This window comes from Melampsora larici-populina, assembly GCF_000204055.1.
Source record: "Melampsora larici-populina 98AG31 unplaced genomic scaffold MELLAscaffold_31, whole genome shotgun sequence".
Taxonomy (NCBI): domain Eukaryota; kingdom Fungi; phylum Basidiomycota; class Pucciniomycetes; order Pucciniales; family Melampsoraceae; genus Melampsora; species Melampsora laricis-populina.
The window spans coordinates 823,237-850,706 of record NW_006768795.1 but is presented as its reverse complement, the minus strand read 5'-3'; the positions used below and the strand labels follow the sequence as shown (position 1 = coordinate 850,706).

Here is a 27,470-nt window from a genome sequence, read left to right as displayed (position 1 = left end):
CATAAAAATACTACGCTAACAATGAGACTGAAAAACACACTGGCTACACATAACTTTGAAGAACCGCGACAATAATAATGAAAAATAAAAAGTAAAAAATAAAAGTATGAACCACAAGACACAAAACAACACACACTCGGTTTTTTTTAGAATAAAAAATGAAAAAAGATATACCGATTAATACCAATAAACAGACCAATTCTTAAACCAAATAATAAGTAAGATAATAAAAGTAGAGTAAAAAATAGAATATAACACGCGCAACAAAACCAAAATAAAGAGCAATAGGCAAAAAGACAAACGTAACAACAGGGATAAAGGGCGGGTGGGTGCAAAAATTATCACTTAGAGAAATAGAATCAAAGAGAAATTTCGATTGTGAACACTATGGGAATGAGAAAAGATGAAATACCAACAACTATTGAATTTTATTTGAGCTGCCTGCTTTATCGCTTTGAGAGAAATCAATGACTAATTGATATTATATACGCTTTGCATGACTGAAAGCATGGACTGGTTTGCAGGTTGGTTACCATGGGCTTTTCGAAAATGTTGGTACATCCTTTCTAGAGATTCGAATTCTTGAGAGCAACCGCCGTCTTTACAAGCAAAATTTGAGGCCAAAGAGTTCGAATGGTCTCGAATGTAATGTTCTCTCATGAACAAGGGAGTGGAGAATTTTTGGAGGCATGTGGTTTGGTCACATTCAACAAGTTTTTCGATAGGATTATTAGCAGGATGATGTCTTTGGACGTGTTGGTTCATTTGTCCCTTGGTACCAAAGAGTTGGTCACATTCGGTATTGGAGCATTTGATAGTGCATGCACCATGAATTCTGCTGACATGTCGCTCCATTCGTCCCATAGTACGAAACATATGGTCGCATTCGATATTGGCGCATTCGATAGTGGCTGCACCGTGACTAGTTCGGAAATGCTTGTTCATTTGCGAACTGATACGGAACATTCTGGAGCATTTGGTATTGGAGCATTTGATAGTGAGGGCACCATGATGGGCTTTGTAATGTTCGTTCCTTCTGTACGCGGAATTGTAGCTTCGGGGGCATTTGGGATCAAAGCAGTCGAAAGTGGGTGCACCATGACTATTTCGGACATGCTTCTTCATCAGTCTAAGGCTACGGAAGTGATCGTTGCATTCGGGATTGGAGCATTCGACAGGGAGTACATGTTTTATGAGATGTTGGGTCATGAGTGCGTTTGTACGAAAGGTTTCGTGGCATTCGGGATCGGAGCATTCAAAAGTGAGTCCACTATGATGATCTCTGACATGAATGGTCAGGCGATTGTCCGTATGGAAGCGCTGGTCGCATTCAGAGCATGGAAAAGGGGTGTTGTGCTCGCCAAAAAACTCATTCATGAGTGGGTAAAGTGGAAAAGACTTTGCCTGGTAGACCTGAGCACCACTTTTATGGGTCTACAGATTTCAAAGCTAGTCAGCAAGAATAGTGTCCCCATCAGAGGATGATAATGTACCTTAATATAGTTGGTCCAAAAGGCTGGCGTCCCTGTGACCATCTGAGTTGACTCATCCCAACTAGCACCTGGAGCCTTTATCAATTCTTGCACAATGACGTCAACACCCAAATCCCGCCGCAGCGCGGGGGATTTTGGGGCCACGGAGCCAGCGGCGCGATCCACCCCAGTTTACAGGGGACCCCACCGCAGCGCTGCCGCAGTGGCAAAAGGAATCAATGGGCCCGCGGCGCGCTTGAGACAATCGCAGCGCGCCGCAGACTGGGTTTTTTGCACCTGAATTTTTTAAAAAATGAAATGACTGATTTTTTTTTTCAAGCTGGCAAGCGTAATTCAAAGTACAACCATAATCGCTGCTTTTAATCTATGATTACAATTTCTTTTTTCTTCTTCTTTTTTGCCTCACCCTCTAAATATTTTCTGATATACTTGATAGCTTCTCCATATTCACCTCCTGGATCAACATCACCTTTGATCCATTCGCGTGAACAAACTAATCTGCTAACTGTTGGTGGGATGAGGCCACCACGATCCTGTGAGCAAACGTCAGCAGCGCTCGAAAAGACCCTCTCTGCCGCGCAAGAGGTTCCTGAAACGGCGAGGTAATCACGTGCCATTGTGGCAAGCACAGGAAATACGACCGAATTTGCCTGTAATATTGAATTACAGTACATGTCAGTTCAAATCACATTGCAAGAAAGGCAAGAAAGATGATAAGAAAATCTACTTACGTTCCACCAATCAAGTGGGCTCTTACTTTTGTCATACTCGCGCTGGCCTAACAAATACGACTCCAGTTCAGCTTCCCGTGCCGTTTGAACTGGTTTGACGGTAGAGCTGGCGGTAAAGTCATTGAACCCGTCATTGTCGTCGTCTTCGACAGGCTGAGCGTGGTCATTGGGTGGTGGAGGTTCTTCAGTGTGTTGTTTAGCCTCATCCAACGCTGAAGCAAATGCTTCGTTAACCAAAGTGTTCACCCGGTCTTTGTGTTCCGGATAATACTTCTGGAAGAAGGCGAGCCAATAACGTGGGTGCATCACTGTTGCCAATACCAAGGCATCACAGGAAAGAGCCTCGTCAATGTATGGGTTGAGCTGATCTAACATGACACCAATCATGGCCTTCAGCGGGTTCGATTTCGTTTTTTGTCGAGCTTTGTTGAGCGCGTTCTTGATCCGATTGTATTCTACCAGCACCAAAGCGCCTGAGGGAAAGTCTCCCTCCATGCGCTTGGTACCTGTGCAGAAAATCTATGAAATGACCAAAACAAATTTGATCAATAAGCAGTCAAATTGTTATTGATTGATTCCTTCACTCACCGCTAGTATCTCATTGAGAGCCTCAATGGCTTCCCATTCATCAGCATTTATCAAGATCCCTTTAAAGTATTTAGTGTTTTTCCGATCGGTGGCTAACATCTTGTTTACTATCTAATATATTTTGCAATCGATGAGCATCACAAAGTAAAAAGTTTAATTTCAAAGAAATTCAAATCACCTCTTGAGCAGCGCACATGCGATTTCGGGAGTTGTAGATAACATTCCAGCGGATGCCGTACCCAGCAATGGGGGTCCGGTGATCTAATCCGGCTTCCTTGCAAAGACCCTTAAATTCTTGACGACGAGAATGAGACCCTGCAATCTTCTTGCTGACAGTGTCCACCTAAAAGAAAGTATTCATATGAGTCAGTAGTGTTCAGCTTAAGAGTTGCAAATAACTGACCTTATGGACCGCGGTAGCAAAGATGTTACCATCAAGTGTTTCGGAGTCTGTTTGATTTGGACTTGTAGCATTGTCTTCTTCATCCTGAGGACCTTGATCAGCTTCATCCAAGGGATCTTCAACGTCTGAATCGGCTGAGTCCACATCGACTTGAAGGGCTTCATCGTTCAGCTGAAAAGTCGGAATTGGTACCGCTAAATTTGGTTCGGTGGAAGGTTTTGAATGGCCTGATTGAATTGATAATGACTTCAAACCAGCCTTCACCACCAGCGCTAATTCATGACAATAGCACCGTGCGTGCTGGCGGGAGCTGTCCCAGAAAACCGGGTTTTCTGCGGCCGAAAACATGGCTGACATCTCGGATGCCATGGTCATATTGTTGGACCCGGAGTCCGTTGTTTGGCCTAGAACGTAAAAGTAGAAAAAAGTTAGTTAGGCGATCTTACTGAGAGATGATGAAGAATACCTAAAAAGAAATGAAACATATCTTGTGATGTAAGTCGTGACGAATCAGGTATCTAGCCACCGGGCGTGCCAACAGTGCACCGTAATGATTCCAGGCGACCATTTTAAGGGTCAGCAAAACTCGGCGGTAGCGGAAGTCGGCGTCGATGTAGCAAGCAATCAACGCTATGAAAGCATATCGATTGCCTCGGGTGGTCCAGACATCGTGGACTAACCATATGCGGCTGGTGTTAGACTGCGGAATTGCTACGTGGTCAGTTTAATTAAGACAAACATAGATCAAAAGAGAAAAACGAACCTTGACTTTTAGCAAAACCTCTGAGTGGAGGGCCTTATAAACTTTCTTCGCTGTTTGTGCAGCCCAAGTTGGTGACCTCATGTCAGCTGACAAGTTGGCCAACTTGAATGCACTTCGTAATATCGGGTCCGAAAAACGTGACCATGCGAGAGCGTGTCGCATGATCCAAAGGACAAGAAGGACATTGAGAAGATGGATCGAAAAGGCTGGTCGCTCAAGGAAACTGTCCATGAACTGTCCACCAGGAGTCTGCTTATTGGCAGACTTCTGTAATTGCTGATACATTTGTGGAAGCTTCAATCCCGCTTTGATTGCCTTAGCACGATTAATACAAGGTTTGTGATCCTTATCGCCGTCTCGATGAGCATAAAGGTTGTCGTTTGATTTTATTCCACGGGTATACCATTCACCACAAAAGTTGCACGGGTAATGTCGCTTGAATGGCCCAGTCTACATATTGGAAAGAATCAAAGACAAAATCAATGAATTAGAAAAAAAGGACCAAACGTTTTGAAAGTAACTCGAAGAAGAATTAAATGAAAATGCATACCTCCTTCTTATAATGTTTTGGTTTGCCATAATACTTAAGGAGCTCTTGAACATCCTTGGACTGACCCGGACGATGTTCAGTAACTTCATCACCAGAGGAGTCCTGGTCCACATCAACAACAGAAGGAGCTGTTTTATCTTTTGTTGCCTGGAAGAGGAATGAAACCAAAATGAGCACCGATCTATAAAGTAGCACTCAAAAACTCACTTTTGTTTTGCTTTTCTTTTTCTTACTAGTACTGGCTTCAGGTTCATTAGCATCATCTTCTTCACGTATACGTTTTTGTCCTGAGCCAGTGGGATTAGGCAGCTCTTCGGTAGGGCTGGTAGGACATGAGGGGTTTGTGCCTTCTCTGGTGATCCTGTGTCGTGAATCTGAGCCGGTCAACACAAATCCGGGTGAGGGTTGTTGTGGAGAGCGGGTCCTTAGCGTTCGTATTTCGCGAGCGGGTGTAGATGGTGGCACTCCAAGATTTCCAGATGAAGATGTAGGAACAGCTAAATGTGACGGGCGAAGCATCGCGAAAGAGTAATATATAAAGTAAACAATCGAAATTGAGGAAAGATGATTCGAGAGGGTCAAAATCAATAACGAGAAACGATTGGATTTAATTAAAAGTGGGAAAACGATAACTGGAGGAATGACTGTGAGATGATCCTTGAGATTGATTGCTATCGAATAGATGGAAATCGAACAGATGGAGTTTTGAGATGAGCACGTTGAATGAAATGACTGCCACTGTGGACGAAAAAAAAACTTAGGGTCAGGAATTGAGTGCGTAGGTCAAAGAGTTGATGGTATCACTTACTTTTTTGGGCCTGATTCGATCCATCTTGACTAGTTTCCCAATAGAGATGGAATACAAAGGAAGGACGATTGAAATGATTAGACTGATGAGGTTCAAAAATTGGATGTCAAGGGACTACCTACCTCTCCCTACAGTACGAGATAAACTGGGCCCCTGGGTTCCCCCTGGGGTCCCGTCAGTTGGGCAGCGGCGGGTCGGACCCCAGGGAAAACCGGGGCCCGGCGCGGTTTCACCCCAGGGAGATTTGAGTAGACTGGGTGCGCGGCGGGACCCCCGCGCTGCCGCAGCGCTGCCTCAGTTTTCCGCGGCGGGGTTTTGGTGTTGATGACGTATTGTCGGTTTAACTGAGTAGCAAAATGATTGCCACCGTCAACTGATCAGCAAAGAGTAGAAACAATGGTGATGGAAGAGACTAACCGCATCCAGTTGACACCGCAGCTTCTTTTGGGTGCTTTGACCCTTGAAGGTAGGATTGAATTGGGTAGTTACTGCATTCCATGCACTGTGCTTACCCGCTCCAATTTTTTGAAGGATGGCAGCTTCAAGCAGGCTTCGCTTCATTGCCTCGGTCCAGACAACATGTTTTTGGTAAGTTTTGGGAGTTATGGCTTTCGGCATGTTGTTGATGGTCCACTTTGTCCTTGTCCTACTGGCAATACAGGCAATTCGAGTATCAAGCTCTGGTGATGTTGTATCCAATCCAAAAGGAGATAGCCCATTGGAAGGTGGACAGGAGGTTTGGTCAGCATGGTGTCTATCTTGCTTGCAAAGAGAAATGATAATACAAAGCAAATGCAAAGGACAACATACCGTCTTTTGAGCGCAGATTGTCTCTAACAAGGATGAACTGAAGAAGCGGAGGATGAAGAGTTGTACTTTATTTATCTATCAAACACGACACATACGGTTTTGCTTGGAAAGTCGAAGTGAATAACGATGATGGTGAGAAGGAGAATGTGGATGTTATTGATGGACTCTGTTTAGAAAATTTCCAGGTCAGGAAGATGCACTAAGTAAACTGAATGCAAGGAAAGAAATAAAGAAGGATGACTTTTGACAGCTCAATCAATCAATCAATCAATCAATGAAATGTGGTTTTTGAGAGCTTTCACTTTTTCTAATCAAACCACTTGACCTCTTGGAAATCAAGAATGACGTCATTCTTAGTTGCTGACATCACTCTGTATAAAACCTTGATTCAACTTTTTCAATCGACAGTGATCTCATAATCATTTGATTTGCACTATGACTTCACACATATGAGCCAGTAACACAGATCAAAAAGGTCCGATGCAATTGTCTTGTACTGTCATGGACTGATGTGATCAATCATCATATGATAACCCACACGCTCCAAAAAAAAACCAAAGATCTTGAGAACGGCTTACATATGCTCATCATTTGGGCAGTACTTGGTTTTGACTGTTGAGTGTTTACAGAGCAATGGTTTTGTCAATCACTGTGACAATTTGCTATACAGGCTGAGACTGGCAAACGTTCATCATAAAGACTATTTATGTATTTGCACGCCAACAGTGGTGATACATACTCTCATGGATGAATCAAATGAAGAAAAATATTCACTCAATTGATGGAATACTAAAATTTCCTATGATTTTTTTGCAAGAGATAGTCAAACAAACAAATGAAAACAAGGTATAAAAAAGAAGAAAGAAATTTTTGAGCATTCAGTTTCTTTTAATGTCAACAATACTGATATCCGGAAGAGAACTTGTTCCAATCATCCAAGATCCCCCTTTTGCTAGTCAAAGATATATCATGCGACTGATCTTATTCAGAAATGCTGAGATGTGTTGTCAGGTGTTGATCTCTAGATGATTCAGAGATGCAACCAAAGATCATCACTCCCTGATTCCCACTCTACAATAAATCTTTCAAAGGTTTCAAAATGGTTTTCGAGATCAAGTGGCTTGACTACTTTCTTTCCTCACATTACATTTACCTGGTTCATCTGTCTGACAATTAATCTTGAACAACGTTCTCATCATCATCATCATCATCATTGTGTCAAGAGTTTATTTTTTTTGTTCATTTTCTCACAATGGATCTCAACCTCAACATATTCACACAAATATATAGATGTGCTCCTCAACCACTACGCTGCTCGCCGTGGGAGCAAGACCATTTCAATGTATGATCTCAGAGAGTTGTATGCTCAAGACATTATCCCCAAAACCAATCCCCACTTCATATATCATTTCTCTACTTTCGCCCATCACGCCATGAACAACGACATTGTATGTGGCAGAAAGGTTCATGGTTATGCAATTGGAATGTATAATGATTTTTCTCGAGATGTGTATGTTATGGAACCTGGAAGTGTTCCAGATTCACTTCTCCGGTATGGCCCCAGACAAGCTTCTTCTTGAAAAGGTCTAGCTGATTGATCTGATTACTGAAACTCATCTTCTTACTTCCAAAAGAGCTCAAGACAAGGCAAACAGATTACAAAGACCACCACATGACCCACAATTGACTTCTTTTCATCCTACTTTGACATTAAAACGTGGCTTACAATGTAACTACATTTCTTTCTCATTTCCAATCTCAAAGCTTGTCATGTCTAAATTAAGATTGTTCCCTGTGAAACAGATTGAGTTGGATTGAGTTGTGAAATCTGCGGGCGAGACTTTGAGAATCAAACTAGCCTTGTAACCCATCGAAGTGAGTCTCAAAATCTTTTGATAATCAGGAAAATGCAAACATTCATACTTTGGTCAATTTTACAGAAGCCGCTCATCAAATTGCAAACAGTTTTGAATGTGAAATTTGCAACAAAGAATTCAAAAGTTTTTCTCAGGCTCGAGATCATTCTTGCAAAACTCATTACTAGCCAGAAGAGGGTTTCAACTTATTCATTTGCCCCCTCTGCCCAAAAAGTTTTAACGGAAAAAAACAGTTCAAAGTCCATCAATGTGGCACCCATCCAGGAGCGTTGAATGATACAGACCAGCCAATAGGAGGTTTCAACACATTTGAATGCCAATCAACTAGTTGCCCAAGGAGATTCCCAACTGAGCGAGCTATGTCGCAGCATATGAAAAATAATTGTACATTTAATCATTAAATTGACGTTTTTCAAACTTCCAAAAATTGTAACTTCAAAGAAGCTTTATCCAGTCAATGACTATGTACTCATGCGAGATTACCTGTGAATAAAAAAGAATGTAACATTGATTCATCTATCCATTTCGTAAACCAATCAAAAAACAAAAATGCTATGACCAAAACAATTTTTTTAACAAAAAATATGAAAAACAAATCCTTAACAACATTCTTGAGTTGATGGTGAAGAAGAAGAAGAACCTTCATTTAAATTCCAATTTCCTCTCACTCTCACGATTTGCTGTTTCTTCTTCTTCTTCATTTTCCAATAAGGTTGTACAATTCAACTTTTTTCAAAGTTCTCTCGTATATTTGGATTCAGGCTCCACAAGGATTCATCTTTGTTGTGAAATTTTCATACAAGGGGGTTCTTTTGGCTTGCATAGGTCAAGGTAACAAGAAACAAAAGACAACAAGATAACAGACCAGCAATCAAAAGTAAACAAATTGGACGTGTATGATGTGAAGAAATAAAAGAAAACAAGATAGGATAAACAGAAAACAAAAGATGTCACTACTTTCTTGCTCCGGCTTGCTTCCTACTATACTCCTCCTGTGATGAAGAGTATTTAGGTGATATTACCGCAAACTCCTCATTGTCCCTTGGGACATAAAAATCACGCATCTGGTCAGCTAATTTTTTGTTCACTTGAATCAAAGAGCCAATTTGAGTGACTTTCGCAGTTTTAGGATCGGTGATCGTACCATCTTGGAAGTGAGTTGTTGAGCGTAGGGTGTGGTGTTTCACTCTGACATTCCAGGTCAAAAGTACAATAATATTTGGTTGTCCTAACACTATCTCTGCATTGTACTGTGGGAATCGCATATGAGAATTTCGAATAATCACCCGGTGAGGTACTCCTTCAGGAAGATGGATGGGAATTCCAGTGTTTCGATCGACAGTCCCAAAGAGACCAACAGCGTAGTCGGTCAAGTCCTTGTCGTTATGTGGCGCATTGACAAACTGGTCACGAGTCAAAACAAGACTACCACCGTAGGAAACACCATTGGGTTGGGTAAAAGGTGATGTCGAAGCAAAGGATGGGACATTCAGGATTTCAGAAACTCGAAGATTACATCCATAAAAGAGAGTACATTGTTGCATGAACAAGTCGCCAATAAATTGTTCAACTCTAGGTAAAAGATCTAATTGGGCATTGTCCTCTGCAATCAAAGTAGTGCTGCTACCGTGTGTTGAGTTCAAACAATACGGTGCTAGAATAAATTTGCAAAAAAAATAATCACCAAGACATATACAAAAGAAAAATAAAAAATGAATTGAAGACAAACCAGCCTTGGTTCCATCAGAACAACCACCGGTGATTCCCATTGCATACATCTCACCGCTCCTTTTGTTTTCCGGCAAAGCTACAACGGCATGGTTCTTGAGCACAAGATTACGAGCAGTTGTGTGCTTGTAGACAATAGAAACAGTTTCTTTTAATTCATTGACAAACTCCTCAGGCTCTTTGTTCAGGTCGATAAATCTGACAGAAAAGACAACTTTGTGTGTCTCTTTCTGACAGAAAAGACAACTTTGTGTGTCTCTTTCTGACCAAGGCCAAATCGCCTTCAGTGAAGAGAAGAGAAGAATTTGTCAGTTTGGGTTAATATCACAATTGGGGGGTTAGTGGGTTAATATCACAATTGGGGGGTTAGTGGGTTCATGTTACCTTCATGGAAGAGATACGGTTCAGCTTCTTCTGCAGTTTGGGACAACTTTACAATTTTGGTTTTACTAGATAAGCCACTTTCACCTCATATCGCATCATTGTCTTTGGCCCGTCTAGCATTATTGTAGGTGTTGCGTCTTGCATTCTTGTAAGCTTTGTTGGAAACTGAATCAGACACTATGAATCAGACACTATGGAATAGGAACCAGTAGAAATCAGTATCAAGATAGAAAGAAGATAGAAAGCCAGAAACCCGGTTCTTGCAATCAAGTGGAATCCGAATTGTCAACTCCCCAACATTCTCCAAGAAAAGAAATGGTCGACAGTAGCACGAGTGCTTGCCGTACACACCAGACTGACAGGGAATGGTCGACAGTAGCACGAGTGCTTGCCGTACACACCAGACTGACAGGTAATGGTCAACAGTAGCACAAGTGCTTGCCGTACACACCAGATTCAGAAGGAGTATGAAGGGAAGCCAATAATAACGAAGCCAAGAGACAGCAAGATAGGGGGGAAATGTTGAAATAGAGAAAAATGGTGTACTTTGTGTTCAATTTAGTGAAAAAAAATGGAAGGAGGAAGTGCAATGGGGAAGGAGAGCAAAGAGAACAGAACATTCCATTTAACTTGAATCTATTCAATCGCACCATTGCTCCATTGGAGTGATGCAATAGTGGAATCACTTCTAATTTTTGATTCCATCGTCGCATCACTCCAATTGATCGATGGTGCGGTTTCAATTGATCATTGATCAATGATCAATCGATCATTGAATCTGATCAATTGATCGATGATTCATTGAATCTGATCAATCAATCAATTGATCAATTGAGATCAATTGATCAGATTCAATTGATGCGCCTGGAGTTAAAAGACCAACACTAGCCAACACTTGGTAAATTAGTACACCGGTGAATTAGTACTATGATAATGAATCAGAGGGAAAGTAGGCAATGGGACAATAGGCGCAAGGATTCCAAAATATGAGTTGTTCTGAACTAAGTGAACTGGAGATTGTATTTCCCAGTGATCAAAAGGTCTCTATTTATATTACAACGAAATCCAAGTAGAACGTGAAGAAAGGAAGGTCTTCCTCTTAGTCGAGAATGAGGGACCAACCTCACTCGGTAGAGTGAGGTCCTGACGCGTTCAAGCTATGAGCTCTGCTTGATCAGGCTCGGTCATCTTACCTGATGACTCCTTGCTTGAATCAACCTCTAGAGAAATGACTCCTAAGGGTTAGCGATGATTTCAAGATGTGCTAGCTATTTAAGAGAGTAGTCTAAAGTTAGACTGCTCTTGTCTTATTTAGTCCACATACCCCATCTTGATAACCTAAGTGGTTACTATCTTATCTGGATGGGTATTCACGCTATAACTTGCGTTCATCGTACATGGCTCAGCATTCCTTCGCTGCAGCTGCTTACGCCTGTAATCTATACAATGAGCGTACAGACAAAGTCCGAGCAAGAGCTCGGACTTTGGTGACTTTTGTACAGGCTGTAATACATTCATCGTAATACAGCCCTGCTACACTCTGATCAGTTCTGGAAAACCATCGAAAACAGATTCACAACTCACTCCTACTTCCACTTGACCTCCAACTCCCAATCCAAATCAGAAATCAACTCCAAGTACTCCTACTCATACTCCTACCACCACTCATCATCCTTCTAGCAATCATGGTCGTGATCGGATTTATACTCAAACTTCAAATTTACCAGTCTCTAAACCAGCTTCTCCGATTGTGGAACTCTTACCTGATTATCCAATCCAACCTCCTACTCAAACTCGGCCAAGTTGTCATCATCAAGCATCTTCCACTCGAACTCCTTCACGTTGTTCTAGTCCATCTACTGTGCCAAGTACTCGACCTAATGATCCTCTTTCTTTGACTCGTTCCACTTCAGAAACTCGTTCTAGTGCTTGTCAATCTGATACCCCTTCACGTCATCCTGTTACTCTTTCATCTGAATCAGCTCCTTTGGCCTCGGCGCTTCCTGTCCCACCTCCCAAACCACCTACGCCACCACCACCACCACCTTTACCCGCAAAGTTGATGCAATCGAGTACTACTCAAAAAACAGTAAGTGTTCCTCTCCTAATCAAAAGTCTCATGAATGTGATTCAGACTAATCAAATCTTGTGATGGTATCTTCCTATAGGCTTCTAGACCCCCAAGTCCTGCGATCGCTCGACCTGGATCAAGATCCACTGGTAACCCCACAACCAGACTTAACAGTACCAACACTCTAACTCCCACAATCGTCTCCTTACCTTATATCACCCTGAACATTGATTCGAAAGCAGTAAATTTCTTATGTGACACGGGTAGTATGTTAAACTTGATGTCAACTGTTGTATGAGATCGACTTGGGTTAGTCATGCGTTCTGCACCTGGTACAGTCATGGGTGTTCCAGGTGCTAGTCTTTGTGAAGGGGTTTGTGAAGGTACAGATGGATTGGGTTTTGTCATGGTCACTCCTGATGGTCAATCGTTTTGTAGAACTAGGTTTGTGGTCGGTCCAACTGGACAGAGTGATGCGAGAGGACCCTGGAAAGCTCCCCTTAAACCTACCGACGTGTTTGGTATGATTTGAGTGGTCAAGATTTGGTCATGTTACCGACCAAACTGGTATGAAAATGGCTTGTTAGTCATTCATCTTACAGACGTGCCCGGTATAATTTTTAAAATCTCATCGTCATACCAACATTTTTGGCACTAAATGGCACCAAAACATAGCTTTGTAGCCCGGGGCTCACTTTTGGTACTGAACTGTTACCGACCAATTTGGTATGAAAGCTCCAAAAGTCCGGGATTTTTGGGTATGAAAATCCTCAAAATCCGGGTTTTACGTCGGTTGGTTCAGGGGGAGCTTTCCGGGGTCCTGATGCGAGTGTTTTCACAAGATTTATCATTGAGACCATTTACTGATTTCTTCTCGTCTTCTCATAGTGTATTCCTGGGATGCTTTTTTTGTTTGAGAATCGAGCAGAAGTACGATATGTGCCGGGGAAAGGTACACTTGTCAGTTTTGAAACACGAAGAAGATCAGAGGAAGAAGAAAAGGATGGAAGAGATTGCTGCCACTGCTTATGGAGACAGGCAATCTGGTATGATTTCATGAGGCGGCGCCCGCCGCTGATGTTGCTAGTAATATATGACTACTTACATCAAATTCTATCATTTCTGATTTGTTCTCGTTGTTAAAGCTCAAATTTACTACTTTTTTTATCATTTTATGACCAAAAAAAAATGAAGTTCTATTTTTGCGTGAAACTCTCAAAAACACGTTTTTAGACGTGGAGGTCTGGGAGGTATGGGAACCAAATTTTGGTCACCCACTGCCCCAAAACGTAGAGGTGAAAGACGTATGAAACCAAGAATCTTTGAAAAAATCCATCTTTTTTCAAGTATGAAAAAGGCCAAAATCGGGGGTTTTAGACAACCCCCCTACCTAGGAGTTTGCCAGGGTCCTAGCACAAGAGTTTCAGTTTCAATTTTGTTAGGGGTGTTATTGATTCGACTTGAGTCCAGGCTCACCTCATACAAGGCTTTCGACTTCTACATTAACTCAATCAAAAACAATCTATTGTCTTTCAATCAGCTAGCAACTTATAATAATCTGAACTTCTCAATCTCACAGGTAAGGTCTCATCTTCCTATTTGATCAATGCCCAGCATATACAAAGCTGACTCCTCAATCAACATCTTGACTGGTCATGAACTCAGCCCTCCTACGTTTTGCTATCATCATCATCATCATCATCATGCCTGCCAACGAAGCTATAGTTCAGATTGTTGAACTCACCAATGATAATTACACACGATGGAAAGGGAATATAACACCTTACCTCATAACTCAGGGTCTTCAAGAATTTTTAAACCCAAATCACACCCCGGTCAACTCTTCTTGCAGTGCTGAAAGCAATGTTTTGCTTGATGCATATGTTGCTTGTCAAAATAAAGCGGCTGCTATCATGTATACTCACATCTCTGAGCAATTTCGTCTTGAAATTGAATCTAAAGGGCTTCTTTCGGATCCTGTTGGTATTTGGAAGTATCTTAAGGATCAATCTCAATCTACTAGTGCCAACTTTCAAGCAGGAGGTTCTTCTTTAGCAATTCCTGCTGAAAATCAACCTGTTGATAAGCCAACTGCCAGCTTAGAGTTGAAGGATGCGATTCGGCAACAGCGTGACTATGATTTGAGCAAGAGAAATTCACATTCGACACTCCAAGAAGGTCAAGCTGAGTTCAAACGCTACAGGGAGTTTTGTGACCTCATGGGCGAATTGGTGGAGACAACTTTGTTCCAGTCAAACAATACTCTGGCGGATTATCTGTCTTTTAAGTGTTCAAAGCCTGAAACTCAACCGTCCAGCGCCGCAGGCGCCATACAAAAAATGATCCAATTATGTGGCATCTCACATCCAACTCCCAAGGAAGCCCACAAATCCGACCTTTTCAAGGGTGTCCTAGCTGGTTGCCACGATCAATTCTCACTCCCACGAGAGCGAGCTCAGCCAATGACCATCAAGGATATGGACAAAGTGGCCAACAAGATAGTCACTCATGACGACCTCTTATTTGCTACGATGCTCTCAGTCGCTTTTGCTGGTTTGCATAGGACAGCAGAAATTACTGTAGACCATTCAATTGTGGGAAGAAACCTTGCAAATACTATTTGTCGTGGCTCTGTTCAATTCTCTGACTGTGAAGAATTTGTGAAGTATCTTTTACCGCATCAAAAAAGTGATCAAGCACGTGAAGGTTCTGAAGTTATGATTCAAGCAAGGCGAGGGTCTCCTTCAGACCCTGTAGCTCTCATTCTTTGATACAACGAATCTCGTGGTCACTCAATGGATCCCTCCTGGCTACTACGGTATGGTGGAAAGTATCCCACATATGCTTGGTGGATGGATCGATTGTTTGAGCATTTTGGTACTACTCGGACGGGGCATTCATGTAGGGTTGGTGGGGCTACCCACCTTTGCGCTTCAGGTGTCAGCAGGGAAGACCTCAAGGTCATAGGTCGTTGGCATAATCGTGAATCTTGTGATATCTATGTTCGCAAAAATCCAATCTTGGTAATGGCGCATATAGATGCCCAAAAAAGGGGTGTTAATGTTGGAACGGTTGGCTGGCACCATTGAGATTCTTTTATTTGTTGGGAAAGCTGTCTTTAATGTTTCGCTGTTCTTTCTCATTTTTGTATGCAAGATATCAATTTGTAATTTGACACAGTCTCATAAGCGTTATCATAAACTCAAACAAAATGGAATAAAAGAAGTGGTGGGAGTTTAAGGGAATTTTGAATACTTTTAATTTGGTTCTGATTCAATTAAACTCCTCGTAATCAGGTTCATTCAAATTTCAACTTTCAACAAATAATCAAACAAAAACAACGACCACATCATTCACAGGAGTTGTGATGTCAAATTGCGAGTGAAGATTCACCTATCAATACATCATTTTCTGTACAATTTGAAAAAGAAAAAGACGCTTAATTTATTTTTCTATTATCTCCAAAAAAACAAGATATCAATATAAGTAACTTGTATAGATGAAGAATTTGTCACTGCTAATGCTTTGGTTCTCAACATATCAATCAACTTCCATTTGCCACCAGATTGGCTTGACGAAAAAAGAAAGTTTCCTTGTTATTTTGCTTGTTTCGACTTCTTCTAATCCTGTCTTTCCCACAGTTTGTTTTCAGACCACTTTTTATGTTAAATTGAATCAAATTAGCTACAAGGGACAGAGGTTTAGAAAGAAAGATTCTCATGTACCCATTTAACCATCCGGAAGTAGATGCTTTAGATCCATCAACGGCATCGGAACCTGACCATAAACAGACACCTAAGGTAGTTTTGGAATCATAATTTCCTGTTTTTTTGGAAGATAAGGCAAGATTCCAAAAAAGCAAGTCAGCTCCTCTTCTTAGTACTTGATCATTTGCATCTTTAAGATGACTTACCACAAATCTACAGGTAGCAGTTTTTGTATTTATAATGTAGAGAAGATGAGAGTTAGTGCAACAGCAATCAATGTCAGGCTTTCTTACGTCATTACTTACGCCATTTCCTCCTGCAACAGGTTTAACCTATGAAAAATGTTACCAGAAAGACCATAAGTAAAGAAGAGGACAGGGAAAGTAAGAAGTCGTCCAACACTTACAGGTATTGTTGTATTGTATCCTAATCCAGGAAACTAGAAGGATGAGAAAGTCAGAGTCAATCACTAGTGTCTTGCGAGTCGTATTCCAAAGAAATCCACCTTTGTTACTTTGTCTGTTTCAAACTCAGCCACAGGACATCTATCTTTATCGGCTGACGGAACACATTGGTAATTTTCAAGCATATAACGATAACAACCCGTATCTTGTGAAGCAATATTAACACTTTTACTAAGCACGCTAGATGAGAGGAGTGAGAAGAATATCAAGATCTGCATTTTCGTTCAATAAGATAGGGTGAGATTCAAAGCGAGGATGCTAGGGATTTTTGAGGTTGTATGAAAAAGGCTTGAGATGATCAGATGAGTGGAATGAGAAGATATTGAAAAGATGTGGTCTGAGCAATCATTTTATAGACATTCGAAGCCATATGCTAGAAAGTTCTACTCTTGGTTCCAAAGCCGCACTCGCTTCGCTTCAGCTAAAGGTGGTGGGGAAGAACCAATAGTCGACTCGAGGCTGGTTTTCACCGCCTCTTTACCTCGTGTCTGGCTGAGGCGAAACCACAATAATCAACAAAGATTATAGCAATCTCCTCTAGGACTCCTTTGATGAGACCCTTGATCAAATTCCAAAGAAAAATCGGAGATAAGAATATGTTCCCAGGTGCGATGCAGTGGGGAACGCAGTCGAGAGGAAATTGCGGAAGTTGACTATGTATGTATGTAATCTTTCCAGCTTTTATTTCACCCAACCTATACTCTTCTTGCTCGGCTCCGGTATCCATTACCTAAGAATCTTGAAGAGATCATCTGGAAAGCTTTCCGGGGATAATAGTACACTTCAGGTGTGATGCGGCGGGGAAAGCAATCGAGACGAAATTGAGCAATTGACTCGATCTTCACTTCATCAAAGATGAAAAAGCCGAAGGAATTGCATTCGTACTGAACCGCACCGTAGGCGAAGTTGAACTTGTGATCAAAACTTCCCATCGCCAAGTTTTACTCTCAGCTCGGCTGAAAAATGGTGTAGAAACCGCAAAATTGATGCAGATGGAGGCCTCCGACTCCGACAACTCCCCGCATCCAACTCTAAGGCCCCTCAGTGCCGGAGGGAAACGCAGACGGGAGGAGCCTCAATCGGATCTTATGTTCGATTCCACTTGGGGTGCGGTGCATCCACCAGATCTTGCGCTGGCGCTCAGCTTGTAAATAGTGCTTGATCAAATCAATAGAGTCGATTTTGTGAGTTCACTCGATTTGTAGTCTGTTCCCAACTATTGCTTTCGAAATTCGAGCACCAGCATGCTTGACTTTTCAACATGTGTTCATCGCTTTGGTCATCGAACTTCATCAGATATCCTTATTTCCAAAGAACACACTATTACAGATATCAATGTTTTTCCAGAAACTCATTACATCAGATAACATTTTCTTTCAAAGAACACATTATTATTACAGATTTGAGAGATATTTCAGGAAAAAGGATATACATAACATAAGAGACTGATACAGACAAATGATTTTTGAAAATAGAAGATGGTCATGTCAAATGAACCATGGCTGAAGATATCAATTAGACTGGTGCGTTGAAGGGATGTTGACCATACTCATTATCACTTGAGAATAAAGGAAAACATTATCAATTTTCCCTGCAAGTTCACTTGTAATCACAGAGATTGTCACTCACAATCCCCAAGTGAAAGAGTCTGAAATACTTCCTTTTGCTGAATCTTCTTTTGAAGGCTTAAACTCATTAAACAGCTTTATAGAAAAAAAAGATACTAAAATCATCAACAAGATCCACCAGGACTAAATTTACTTGATGGAATAAATACTTACAGCTGTTGTCATCCATAATTGAAAACATCCAACTTTGGGATCTTTAGTATCAAATGCACAGCCATCTAACACTTTTGCATATCTAATAGTTTCTGGTTTCCCTTTTCTTTGTATAAATCTACATGTCAAAATCAACAACAAAGTCAAGTATAAGATTGAGTCAATGTGATGGTATTTTCAATCAAGGAGATACAAAATGATAACTAGCTTACACAAACTTGCCACAGTTTGTTTTCAGACCACTTTTTATGTTAAATGGAATCAAGTCAGCTACACGGGGCAAAGGTTTAAAAAGAAAGATTCTCATGTACCCATTTAACCATCCGGAAGTAGATGCTTTAGATCCATCAACGGGATCAGAACCTGACCATAAACAAACACCTAAGGTAGTCTTCGAATCATAATTTCCTGTTTTTTTTGTAAGATAAGGCAAGATTCCAAAGAAGCAAGTTAGCTCCTCTTCTTAGTATTTGATCATTTGCATCTTTAAGATGACTTACCACAAATCTACAGGTAGCAGTTTTTGTATTTATAATGTAGAGAAGATGAGAGTTAGTGCAACAGCAATCAATGTCAGGCTTTCTTATGTCATTACTTACGCCGTTTCCTCCTGCAACTGGTTTGGTCTAAAAATTTACAAACAATACAATAAGTAAAAGAAATGACAAGGAAGACATGAAGTAATTCAATATTTACGGGTATTGTCGTGTTGTATCCCGATCCAGAAAACTGTTTTTTTGATGAAGTCAGCTTTGAAACTTTTTTTATCTCACTATGGCCAGGACACCTCGATTTTTCAGCTGAGGGCACACATTTAAACTCGTTAAGCATATAACGATGACAACCCGTATTTTGTGAAGTGACTTTGTCGGGTTTGCTAAGAACTCTAGCTGAGAAGATTGAAAGGTATAACAAGAATTTCATTTTTCGTATAAAAAGATTTTTATGATGAGACTCAAAAATGAGGTTGCTCAGGTTATTTTGAAAAAGGCTTGAAAAGAGATGAGTGGAGGTGAAGAGATGATCTGACTTTTAGCACTCAATTTATAGGTATTCGAGGTCCAAGGCTAGAAAACAGTCAAATCGTCCGAGTTCCTCTCATATTTCAAAGACTCGCTTGGTTCGATTGAGCTCAAGGTGGTTGGGAAGGATCAGTAGTCGAGGTCGATTTCATGGTACCTTGTCACTGCCTCTTGATCTTTCGTTGGAGTCAAGCGAATCCACAAAAATAAACAAAGACCATACCCCCGCATAGAATTCCTTCGATGAGACTGTTGATCACATCGAGAGATGTTCGGCGATAAGGGTCTCTAAAGCTATCTATCAGGTGTGATGCGGTGGGGAAGACAACCGAGAATGGCAACTTCTCTAGCTTCAATTTCAACTCAGAAAATCGACTTTATTAATTCCATCCGAGGAAGAAAAGAGAGTCAGGGAGAAAACTTATCATTGCACCGCACCACAAAGTTCCAACAGACTTGAACTGGTGATCAGAACGTAAGCTCTTCCCCGGCTTTGGTTGACGGGGAGAGCAAGACCTCGACTTTCAGCAACACGATCGACCGGTGCGATGCGCTGCTCACAAGTTCAACGACCGGTTGCAAAAATCTTTTTGGGGGGCATCGTAGGCGCAGCGCAACTGTCGTGCTACTCAAACACGCTCTTGAACGCAATACCAGTAACATTTGTGCTCATGAAGGCATTCGGGACACCTCGGGCGCTGATAATATTTGAGCCAATTGTATTGACAGATGGCGTTCTCAAAGAAAGACGCGCCAGATATCTGATTAAGTTGAGGTATAAATGAAGCGGTATTGAAACCCTTGTTGAAGAATGATTTTTATGAAAGGAGCAATCAGCCCAAATGAAACCGCCAATGATTTGAAGTTGTAATGATTATTTTCCTTTTCATTAACAGCTCCGGATTTTTGTATCTGAGAAAATTGTCAATTTGGTCAAGTAACCTTAATTGCATATTTCACCAGACCCTTCCTCAACTGAAAGTACTGTAGGAACTATGCGCCGGCCAGGAACAAGAAGCTCAGGTATTGTGACAGAGCCATACTAGAAGGAACAAAATCAATACAAAGTTCAGCATCGCGAAAATTGGACAACAACATCAAAAATTTAAATACCCCTTCATTACACTCGTTCATGATAAGAACCAAGGCTTCCTCAGCACCTTCCGCAGAGCTGAGGTCAAGGACTCCAGGATCTCAGCATTTGTTCTTTTTACTATTATTTGTAAATGGGTCACTTACAACCTGAGATTGTCACCTAAGCTGGTTTCAAATTTGATCTACGAACATAAAAACAAAAATTATCATCCCTAACCTATTCTCGAATACTTTTCAAAAGAAAAATCTTCTGCTAAAGGTCCATGTGAACGAATTGAAATTCTCACCAGACATCCAAAGCAGGATTTTTGACTACTTGTTTGGTTTTGAATAATCAAACCCTCGTTGTCGGTTTGATAAGATGCGAGCGCACTGGGTTAAACACATGCGAAGCAATTGAATGTGTGTAAAGGATCAGCAATCGGTGAGAAACCAAACCACCCATCACATTACAATTCAGAGCATCACTGACCTGCGACATTCGCCAGCATCGACAGAGTGATACGCTTGACAAGAAGGAGCTGCGACGGTGGTTGAAGCCACACCATAAGTCAAGGCCGCGATCAAGAACAAAGTTTTGATCAAAGCGGTCATAGTTGGCAACAGAAATGAAAGGGCGTCCCCGTCGAGTATCGTTGGAATCTGGGGAGATAAGATCCTTTGAAGAGGAAATAGGGCTTGAATTGACAGCTGATATCTGGCCTAGACAATCTTCATCTCTTGTAGAGGCAGTTTTATAGGCAACTTAAAACACCGTGACTGGTTGGGATTTTGAACTTAAAACGCGGTCAAGGAGGGTGAGCGCTGATCTAATCGCAGCGCACCCATGGGCCAGTTTCGTGATTAGAATTCCAACATATCAGATCAGAACAAATCTTGGTTGCTTAACCCATTATGACAACATAACACCTTGATTTTGGAACGGATTCCAAAGCTCTAAAGAGAACAAAGGAATACACTAAAACTTTGTCATAAGTCGGACATTGCAGTTTGTCATTGTCTTTAGTGAATGAATAACTGATATCACAGATATATATGAGCAAAATCAAGAGGATTTTTAAAAAATTATATCAACCAATGGCAACACTGCAGAACAATCTGTTGTGTGATTTCAAGCCTACATAACTACCAGCTCAGCTGTCTACCCTATTAACATTCCAAGTTGTCTAGAAAATATCATTTGTCCATATATATTGGAATCAAACAGATTCTGATTGATCACAAGCCTATTGGGTGATCTGGGGATTGATTTCAACAATGTTTCAGGAAACCAATTCTTGCGAAATTCATAAGACAAACACAGAATATCAAGATATAACAATTGAATTTGCACCAGAATGTCATATGTTTGTCATCATGGAGGTGCTCACCATGAAGCTAGTTCTCTTGGTTATGGATATGTGGTCACCTCTCTATATATTTACTTTTTGATCTTCTGGTTTGGTGAAATTATGGCAAGCTGTGTCTTGTGTTAAATGTTTTTGTAAGGATCAACTTGAACTTGTGTGAAGCCAACACGCTTTAAGCTTGGTTCAGCTCTCTGGTCTCATACACGATACAGTTACAAATTTTGCCCTTAAAATCTTTGACCCAAATAGAAGGGCATTCTTCAAGTTGAAAATCTTTTTTGAATTCCATCAAAGGCATATCATATGTAGAGTAACTCATCAGATATCCAAGAGAAAACTTGATTGTTGATCATGATCAAGGGATGAAGTTCATTTTCTTTCGCGTTCGTATTCTGTGAGTGATTTGTCATCGAGTCACCTCCGAAATCCGAACTCCATCTCGGTCATCGGTAGTGAAATGATAACCGAACTTCTTTTCGTATTTACCAAAAAAAACACTTTGATCTTCAAATCTCATTACCCTTTCTTCTTGAAGACTTTTGAGCATAGGTTGTTCCAGTCTTCAACCAATTCGATTATTCTTTTTTTACTTTGATCGTAAGTAGTTTTTAATAGTTTATAGGTCAGTAACTTTCAACAATCTCAATATGTAGGTGTTTAGTTTGTATTTCCAAATCAAATGAAGCTCATAAGTTAATGTCTCAATGAATTTGATTGAACCAGAATCAAAAAGAACTCTTGCTCTCGCACAAGATTTATAGGCTGTGTCGGAAGACCAAAAGCCGAGCACACCGGTAAAACCAATTTACCAATACCCTCGTGTCAGTGACGACCTGTGGAATCTGGAATGGTGTTTTGATATAAAGTTGAATGGTAAAAAACGATTAATAAACAATCGTTTGAAAAAGAAAATCGGAAAATGACAAAAGTCAAGAAGGTTTCAAAAGAAGAACTTCTTCAACATAATCATCGAACGAGTTGTTGGACTGTAATCCATGATCGAGTTTACGATTTTACCACATTTCTCGATGAAGTCAATCATTTTTTTTCATCTTTCTTTCCAGTCTTACTAAACTTTTAAAACAAGCTAATGTATTTCATTTTTTTCATATATGTACATACAGCATCCAGGTGGATCAGAAGTAATTTTAAGATATGCAGGTAAAGATGCAACCCAAGCGTTTGATAATGTACATTCCGTCAATCTATTAAACACTTTAAATCCAAACCAAAACATTGGAGAAATTGAAGAAGTTCTAAAGATACCTAAAAATGATACAAATCTGAAGAAACATCAAATAGTAATAGAAACACCTGATCTTTCACAAGTTTTAGATTTAAATGAGATTGAAGAATTAGCAGAAAAAACGTTAAAACCAAAAGCATGGGGTAAGATTTTATTTTCCTAACCATGGACCTCAACTCTTTGTAACTTCTTTACTGATTCATAACCCCATCTCCTTAACTTTTTTTTTGGAAACAAATAGCTTATTATAAATCAGCAGCAAATCAAGAAATCACAGTCAATCGTAATCAATCAGACTGGAATTTAATTAAATTCAGACCAAGAGTATTAAGAAACGTTTCAACATCAAATCTAAAGCTTTCTACTCACTTATGTAACTTTACTTCTAGCTTACCTTTCTTTATTGCTCCTGCTGCATTAGCTAAACTAGCTCATCTTGATGGTGAAAAAAACTTTGTTAGAGTGGCTGCAAAGTTTGGAATAATTTATATTGTGAGCGAAAAGATTTAGATCATGATTTGAATCTTTTGATTATTTTTTGATTTAAAGTTTTTCGGTTTTTTCTTTATATATTGGGTTGTGTTTTGTTGATTGATTATTGAAGTGAGTTTTTGGTTTTTTTGGTTGACAGGTTAGTTCGAATGCTTCTTGTACACTTGAAGAGTTAGCTGAATGTAAAGAACCAGGTCAAGTTTTATTCTACCAAGTTAGTAATACCACTTTTTTACCACTTTTTTAATCTACATATCATCAATACCAAAATTCTTTCCAAGATCTAAAACAATACACCATTCCATAACGCCCAAAATCCAAAACAAAAGCCTAGAACACTGATCAACTTTTCTTTTTACTTCTAGCTCTATGTAAATAAAGATAGATCAAAGACAAAAGAACTGATCAAAAGAATCGAAAAAGCCGATTATAAAGCCATCGTCTTAACTGTTGATGCTCCGATTCCTGGTAAACGAACACGAGATGAAAGATTAAAAGTCAGGATTGGAGGTGAACAGAGTGTTTCGAGTGCTCTTGCTAGGTTTGTGTTGTTTTCACAGAAACTCTTGATTTGATGTGACGATGACAATGAAGCTTAAGACGATGTGTTTCTGGGAATTAGTTATATCGATTCAAGTCTAACTGTAAGTAATTTTTGAAAAAATCATCCAAATCATAAACCAACCAACTAAATCGAATTTTTCTAAACCAAACCTAGTGGGAAGACGCAAGTGCGATTCAAAAGATGACCCATTTACCCATTATTATCAAAGGAATTCAAACCTCTTCAGATATACTGAAATCGATCTCAATGAATTTCAAGTACATCTATCTTTCAAATCATGGTGGTAGACAATTAGATTCGACTTCTTCTTCTATTGAAACTTTAATTGAATTCAAAACGCTTTATCCGAATTTGATTGAGGTAAGTGGAACTGAGGTTTGGTTAGATGGAGGCATTAGGGGTGGGAATGATGTGGTTAAAGCTTTGGCACTTGGTGTTAAAGCTGTTGGGTTAGGTAGATTGTGAGTTGGTTTTTCATTACATTTAGTCAAGTGGTTTTAATTTTGAATAAGATCAGGTTCATGATTTTGGTTTTTTGGATTTCTTTACTTGGTTTGGGTCGGAATCCTTAGACCATTGTATAGTTTGATTTGGGGAGAAAAAGGAGTGGAAAAGGTTTGTAAGATCTTGAGGGAGGAAATTGAGATTTGTTTAAGATTGTTAGGTGTGATTGATATACATGAACTTGGAGAAGAATATGTTAAGTTTTGATTTCTTTCTCATGACTTTGAATAAATCAATTGTTCTGATGGATTGATTGGGTTTTGATGAATTTTTTTGTAGGTTAATACTAGAGAAATTGAAAGGTTTGTGTATAGAGGTGGGTTTGGTAGTCGATTATAATCTTGAAGTATCAAGATGTAAGGTTTCTTTTTTTGGGGATTGGTTTAATATGATTTGGATGAAAAAGAAAGGAAATGTGTAGAAGATTGAAAAGAAGTTGAAAGAAGATGGTTATTTGAAACTATAATAATTTTTGAGTTGAGCACATTTCTGTTGAAAGTGAAAAATAACTTATGTACCTTTCATTGATTCTTCTTTGTTCTAGAGTTTTTTCTTACCTAATGATATATAAATCTTTCTAACTTTGTAAGATGTTAACATGTTTTTTATAGGCTTTTGGTTCAAGATTATCATTATTGATTTGGTTCTTTCTTGTTTGAGACTGGTATATGTGATTGACTTGAAAGCAGATTTTTTTAAACCTAATTTATTGAAGATGTGAAATCTTGTGATACATATTACTTTTGGTTGTGGATATTAAAGGTGTTTTGACAGAAGTGAATTTATTTTGAATTGTCTGATGAAATGTAAAACAAAACTTACTAAACATGAATGTGATTGTGGAGATGGTAAGGGTTTATAAACCGGATTGAATACGGAACAGCTTTTTTTTTGTTTTGAAGGGTTGTGAGTTAATGATCCACCACGGGAATCATTAAGTGTGAAACCTGATTGAGCAAAGTTGTGGTGACCAGGTCCACCATTTTCTTCAATCACAGATCTTGTTTGCCATAGGTTTGCTAGCCCACCTCCAGCTGTTCTATAGCAACAAACTCACAGTGAGCTGTTTGATCTTGCTTTTTTCCATGTCCAGAGTCTCAAGGCCATGCTGATTGGATATAGCCTTGCCTTTGATGCAAGAATTTGTGGAATGTGAATTGTGATTGCCTTCTGTGGTTTGAAATTGATTTTGACTTGACTTCTTTTTTATTTCAGAGCTTATCGGATTCAAGACCTGATTTTGTGTTTGATGATGAACTTGGTGATTGACCCGTTCAATGGTCACTAGTTCTGTGCTTTCTTGGGCTTACTGAATGACACCACAGGAATTATTAAGTGTGGAACTTGATTGAGCAAAGTAGGGGTGACCAAGTCTGTGACTTTCTTCAAGGGTGGATCTTGTTTGCCATAGGTTTGCTGGCTTCCCTCAAGCTACCCTTTTGTTATATTTATTGATTTTTAACTTTAAAGTGCTTTTGATGTCATGTATTGCACTGTCAACTAACTATGTCTACTGAAGAGGATATCTCTTACAACGTCTTCTGGGGTTTCTTTTGCCATGAGCTTCACTACATATGTGGTACTGTATAAGTTGCATATGTATTGGACAACTTGAGGGCAACTTAAGGTGAGCTAGCAAACCTATGGCAAACCTGGGGCAAAGAAGATCCACAATTGAAGAAAGTCACAGACCTGGTCACCATGACTCTGCTCACTTGGGTTTCAGACTTAGGACATGTTCACTTAAGCCATTTCTGGTGAGAAATCACATTCTGCAAAATTTAAAGTGTCTATTTTGGTGGTGCATGTTTCATTTTTGCATTTAAAAAATTTACAGAATGTGATTTCTGGTTGGAAATTACTTAAGTGAATGTGCCCTTGATAATTCCTGTGGTGTGATCAAGAATGGATGATCTTAAGGCTATGTTCAGGTATCTACACATAAGATCTCTGTGATTAGATTTGGTTTACATACAAAGATTGATTGTGGAAATGATTTTCTACAACCACACAGAGAGTGAGTTATGACCCAGATATGATTTCTGAAATTAAGCTTAAAAAGAGCACAGCTTAAGAATCAAGATAAGTACAAAGTGGATCTTGGAAGAGGGTAGAAGTTTGTACAGGGTTATGTGTTGTAGTTGTAAGTTAGTGTGTAGTTGATAGTTTGATAGTATTTGTATTGCTGATCTATTGATTTGGTTGAAATTGATTGAGTAGCTTTAATAGGAAGAAGAAAGTCAATGGGTTCTTCTTGATTTGATTGTTCTTCTATCCATTTAAAGTAAACAAACAAACAAACACTTTCATTCATTTCATTCTGTTCTCAATCGCCATCAAAAAACTACAAAACTACATACCATCAGCTTAACACTTCACAATCTAATCCAAGATACCATCCAATCTGATCCACAACAATGAATAACAAAAATCAAAATCATCATCATCATCATCATCTCAATCCAATCACCATTTCAACTTCAACTCCAATCTCAACTATCAATTCAACTAACATCACCGCTCATCATACCACAAAAACTAGTAATAGTAATACTAATCATATTCAAGCTGCCTTACATGCTATCGAAAGGTTTACCGAACAAGCAAGATCTCAACAACAACAACCACCTCATTCATCTAATTCTCCTGCTTCTTCTACTAGTACCACTTCAATTCATCAAAAGTTAACTTCAAGAACTTCTAATTCTAATCTAGAACGTAAGTCATCTGTTTGAGTTTCAGTTTGGCTTAATCATCTGTCTTACCGTTTCTGATTCTTTAATCATCCACTCGATCTCGATCTCGATCATCATTATTCTCCAACTGTTAATGATCTTCTCTTCTCGCATACATTCACCCACCCCACACGGTTATCCGCATATATTCATCTACCTTACCTTGGATGATCCGTTGATCGGATTTGGACTGACTGATTGTATGCGTCCAAACCAACCATCAACCATCAACCGCGTATTCAATCAACCATTTCACACTGTTCTCATAACTTGATTCACATTGATCATACTTTGAATGTACAAT

At 39.8% G+C, this 27,470-nt stretch overlaps 7 protein-coding genes across 7 annotated transcripts; 2 read left to right on the top strand and 5 right to left on the bottom strand.

Annotated features, from left to right (window-relative positions):
* Positions 1 to 741: 741 nt before the first annotated feature.
* On the bottom strand, positions 742 to 1,347 carry MELLADRAFT_28632 (uncharacterized protein; the record flags this gene model as incomplete). The annotated part of the gene is made up of 1 exon (XM_007412514.1): positions 742 to 1,347. A coding segment is annotated over one exon (606 nt), but the record flags the coding sequence as incomplete, so codon positions are not given.
* Positions 1,348 to 4,510: 3,163 nt separating this feature from the next.
* Positions 4,511 to 5,047, bottom strand: MELLADRAFT_89656 (uncharacterized protein; the record flags this gene model as incomplete). The annotated part of the gene is made up of 2 exons (XM_007412513.1): positions 4,511 to 4,675; positions 4,736 to 5,047. 2 exons carry the CDS (start codon positions 5,045 to 5,047, stop codon positions 4,511 to 4,513), a joined length of 477 nt encoding a protein of 158 aa, XP_007412575.1.
* A 2,532-nt stretch (positions 5,048 to 7,579) lies between these two features.
* MELLADRAFT_89655 (uncharacterized protein) lies at positions 7,580 to 8,190 on the top strand (the record flags this gene model as incomplete). Its single annotated transcript, XM_007412543.1, has 4 exons — positions 7,580 to 7,698; positions 7,781 to 7,875; positions 7,956 to 8,021; positions 8,087 to 8,190. The coding sequence occupies 4 exons, from the start codon at positions 7,580 to 7,582 to the stop codon at positions 8,188 to 8,190; spliced, it is 384 nt and encodes a 127-aa protein (XP_007412605.1).
* Positions 8,191 to 8,976: 786 nt separating this feature from the next.
* MELLADRAFT_89654 (uncharacterized protein) lies at positions 8,977 to 9,801 on the bottom strand (the record flags this gene model as incomplete). The annotated part of the gene is made up of 2 exons (XM_007412512.1): positions 8,977 to 9,677; positions 9,753 to 9,801. The coding sequence occupies 2 exons, from the start codon at positions 9,799 to 9,801 to the stop codon at positions 8,977 to 8,979; spliced, it is 750 nt and encodes a 249-aa protein (XP_007412574.1).
* A 5,949-nt stretch (positions 9,802 to 15,750) lies between these two features.
* On the bottom strand, positions 15,751 to 19,082 carry MELLADRAFT_108752 (uncharacterized protein; the record flags this gene model as incomplete). Its single annotated transcript, XM_007412511.1, has 12 exons — positions 15,751 to 16,028; positions 16,120 to 16,126; positions 16,219 to 16,245; positions 16,320 to 16,352; positions 16,419 to 16,557; positions 16,765 to 16,869; positions 17,223 to 17,333; positions 18,007 to 18,080; positions 18,159 to 18,276; positions 18,371 to 18,566; positions 18,758 to 18,784; positions 18,932 to 19,082. The coding sequence occupies 12 exons, from the start codon at positions 19,080 to 19,082 to the stop codon at positions 15,751 to 15,753; spliced, it is 1,266 nt and encodes a 421-aa protein (XP_007412573.1).
* A 1,041-nt stretch (positions 19,083 to 20,123) lies between these two features.
* On the bottom strand, positions 20,124 to 20,869 carry MELLADRAFT_123561 (uncharacterized protein; the record flags this gene model as incomplete). Its single annotated transcript, XM_007412510.1, has 5 exons — positions 20,124 to 20,222; positions 20,294 to 20,351; positions 20,420 to 20,457; positions 20,563 to 20,647; positions 20,748 to 20,869. The coding sequence occupies 5 exons, from the start codon at positions 20,867 to 20,869 to the stop codon at positions 20,124 to 20,126; spliced, it is 402 nt and encodes a 133-aa protein (XP_007412572.1).
* Positions 20,870 to 22,189: 1,320 nt separating this feature from the next.
* On the top strand, positions 22,190 to 24,638 carry MELLADRAFT_117162 (uncharacterized protein; the record flags this gene model as incomplete). The annotated part of the gene is made up of 9 exons (XM_007412544.1): positions 22,190 to 22,273; positions 22,348 to 22,657; positions 22,749 to 23,013; positions 23,112 to 23,362; positions 23,502 to 23,576; positions 23,728 to 23,903; positions 23,985 to 24,006; positions 24,081 to 24,388; positions 24,500 to 24,638. 8 exons carry the CDS (start codon positions 22,544 to 22,546, stop codon positions 24,636 to 24,638), a joined length of 1,350 nt encoding a protein of 449 aa, XP_007412606.1.
* Between the last annotated feature and the right edge of the window lie 2,832 nt (positions 24,639 to 27,470).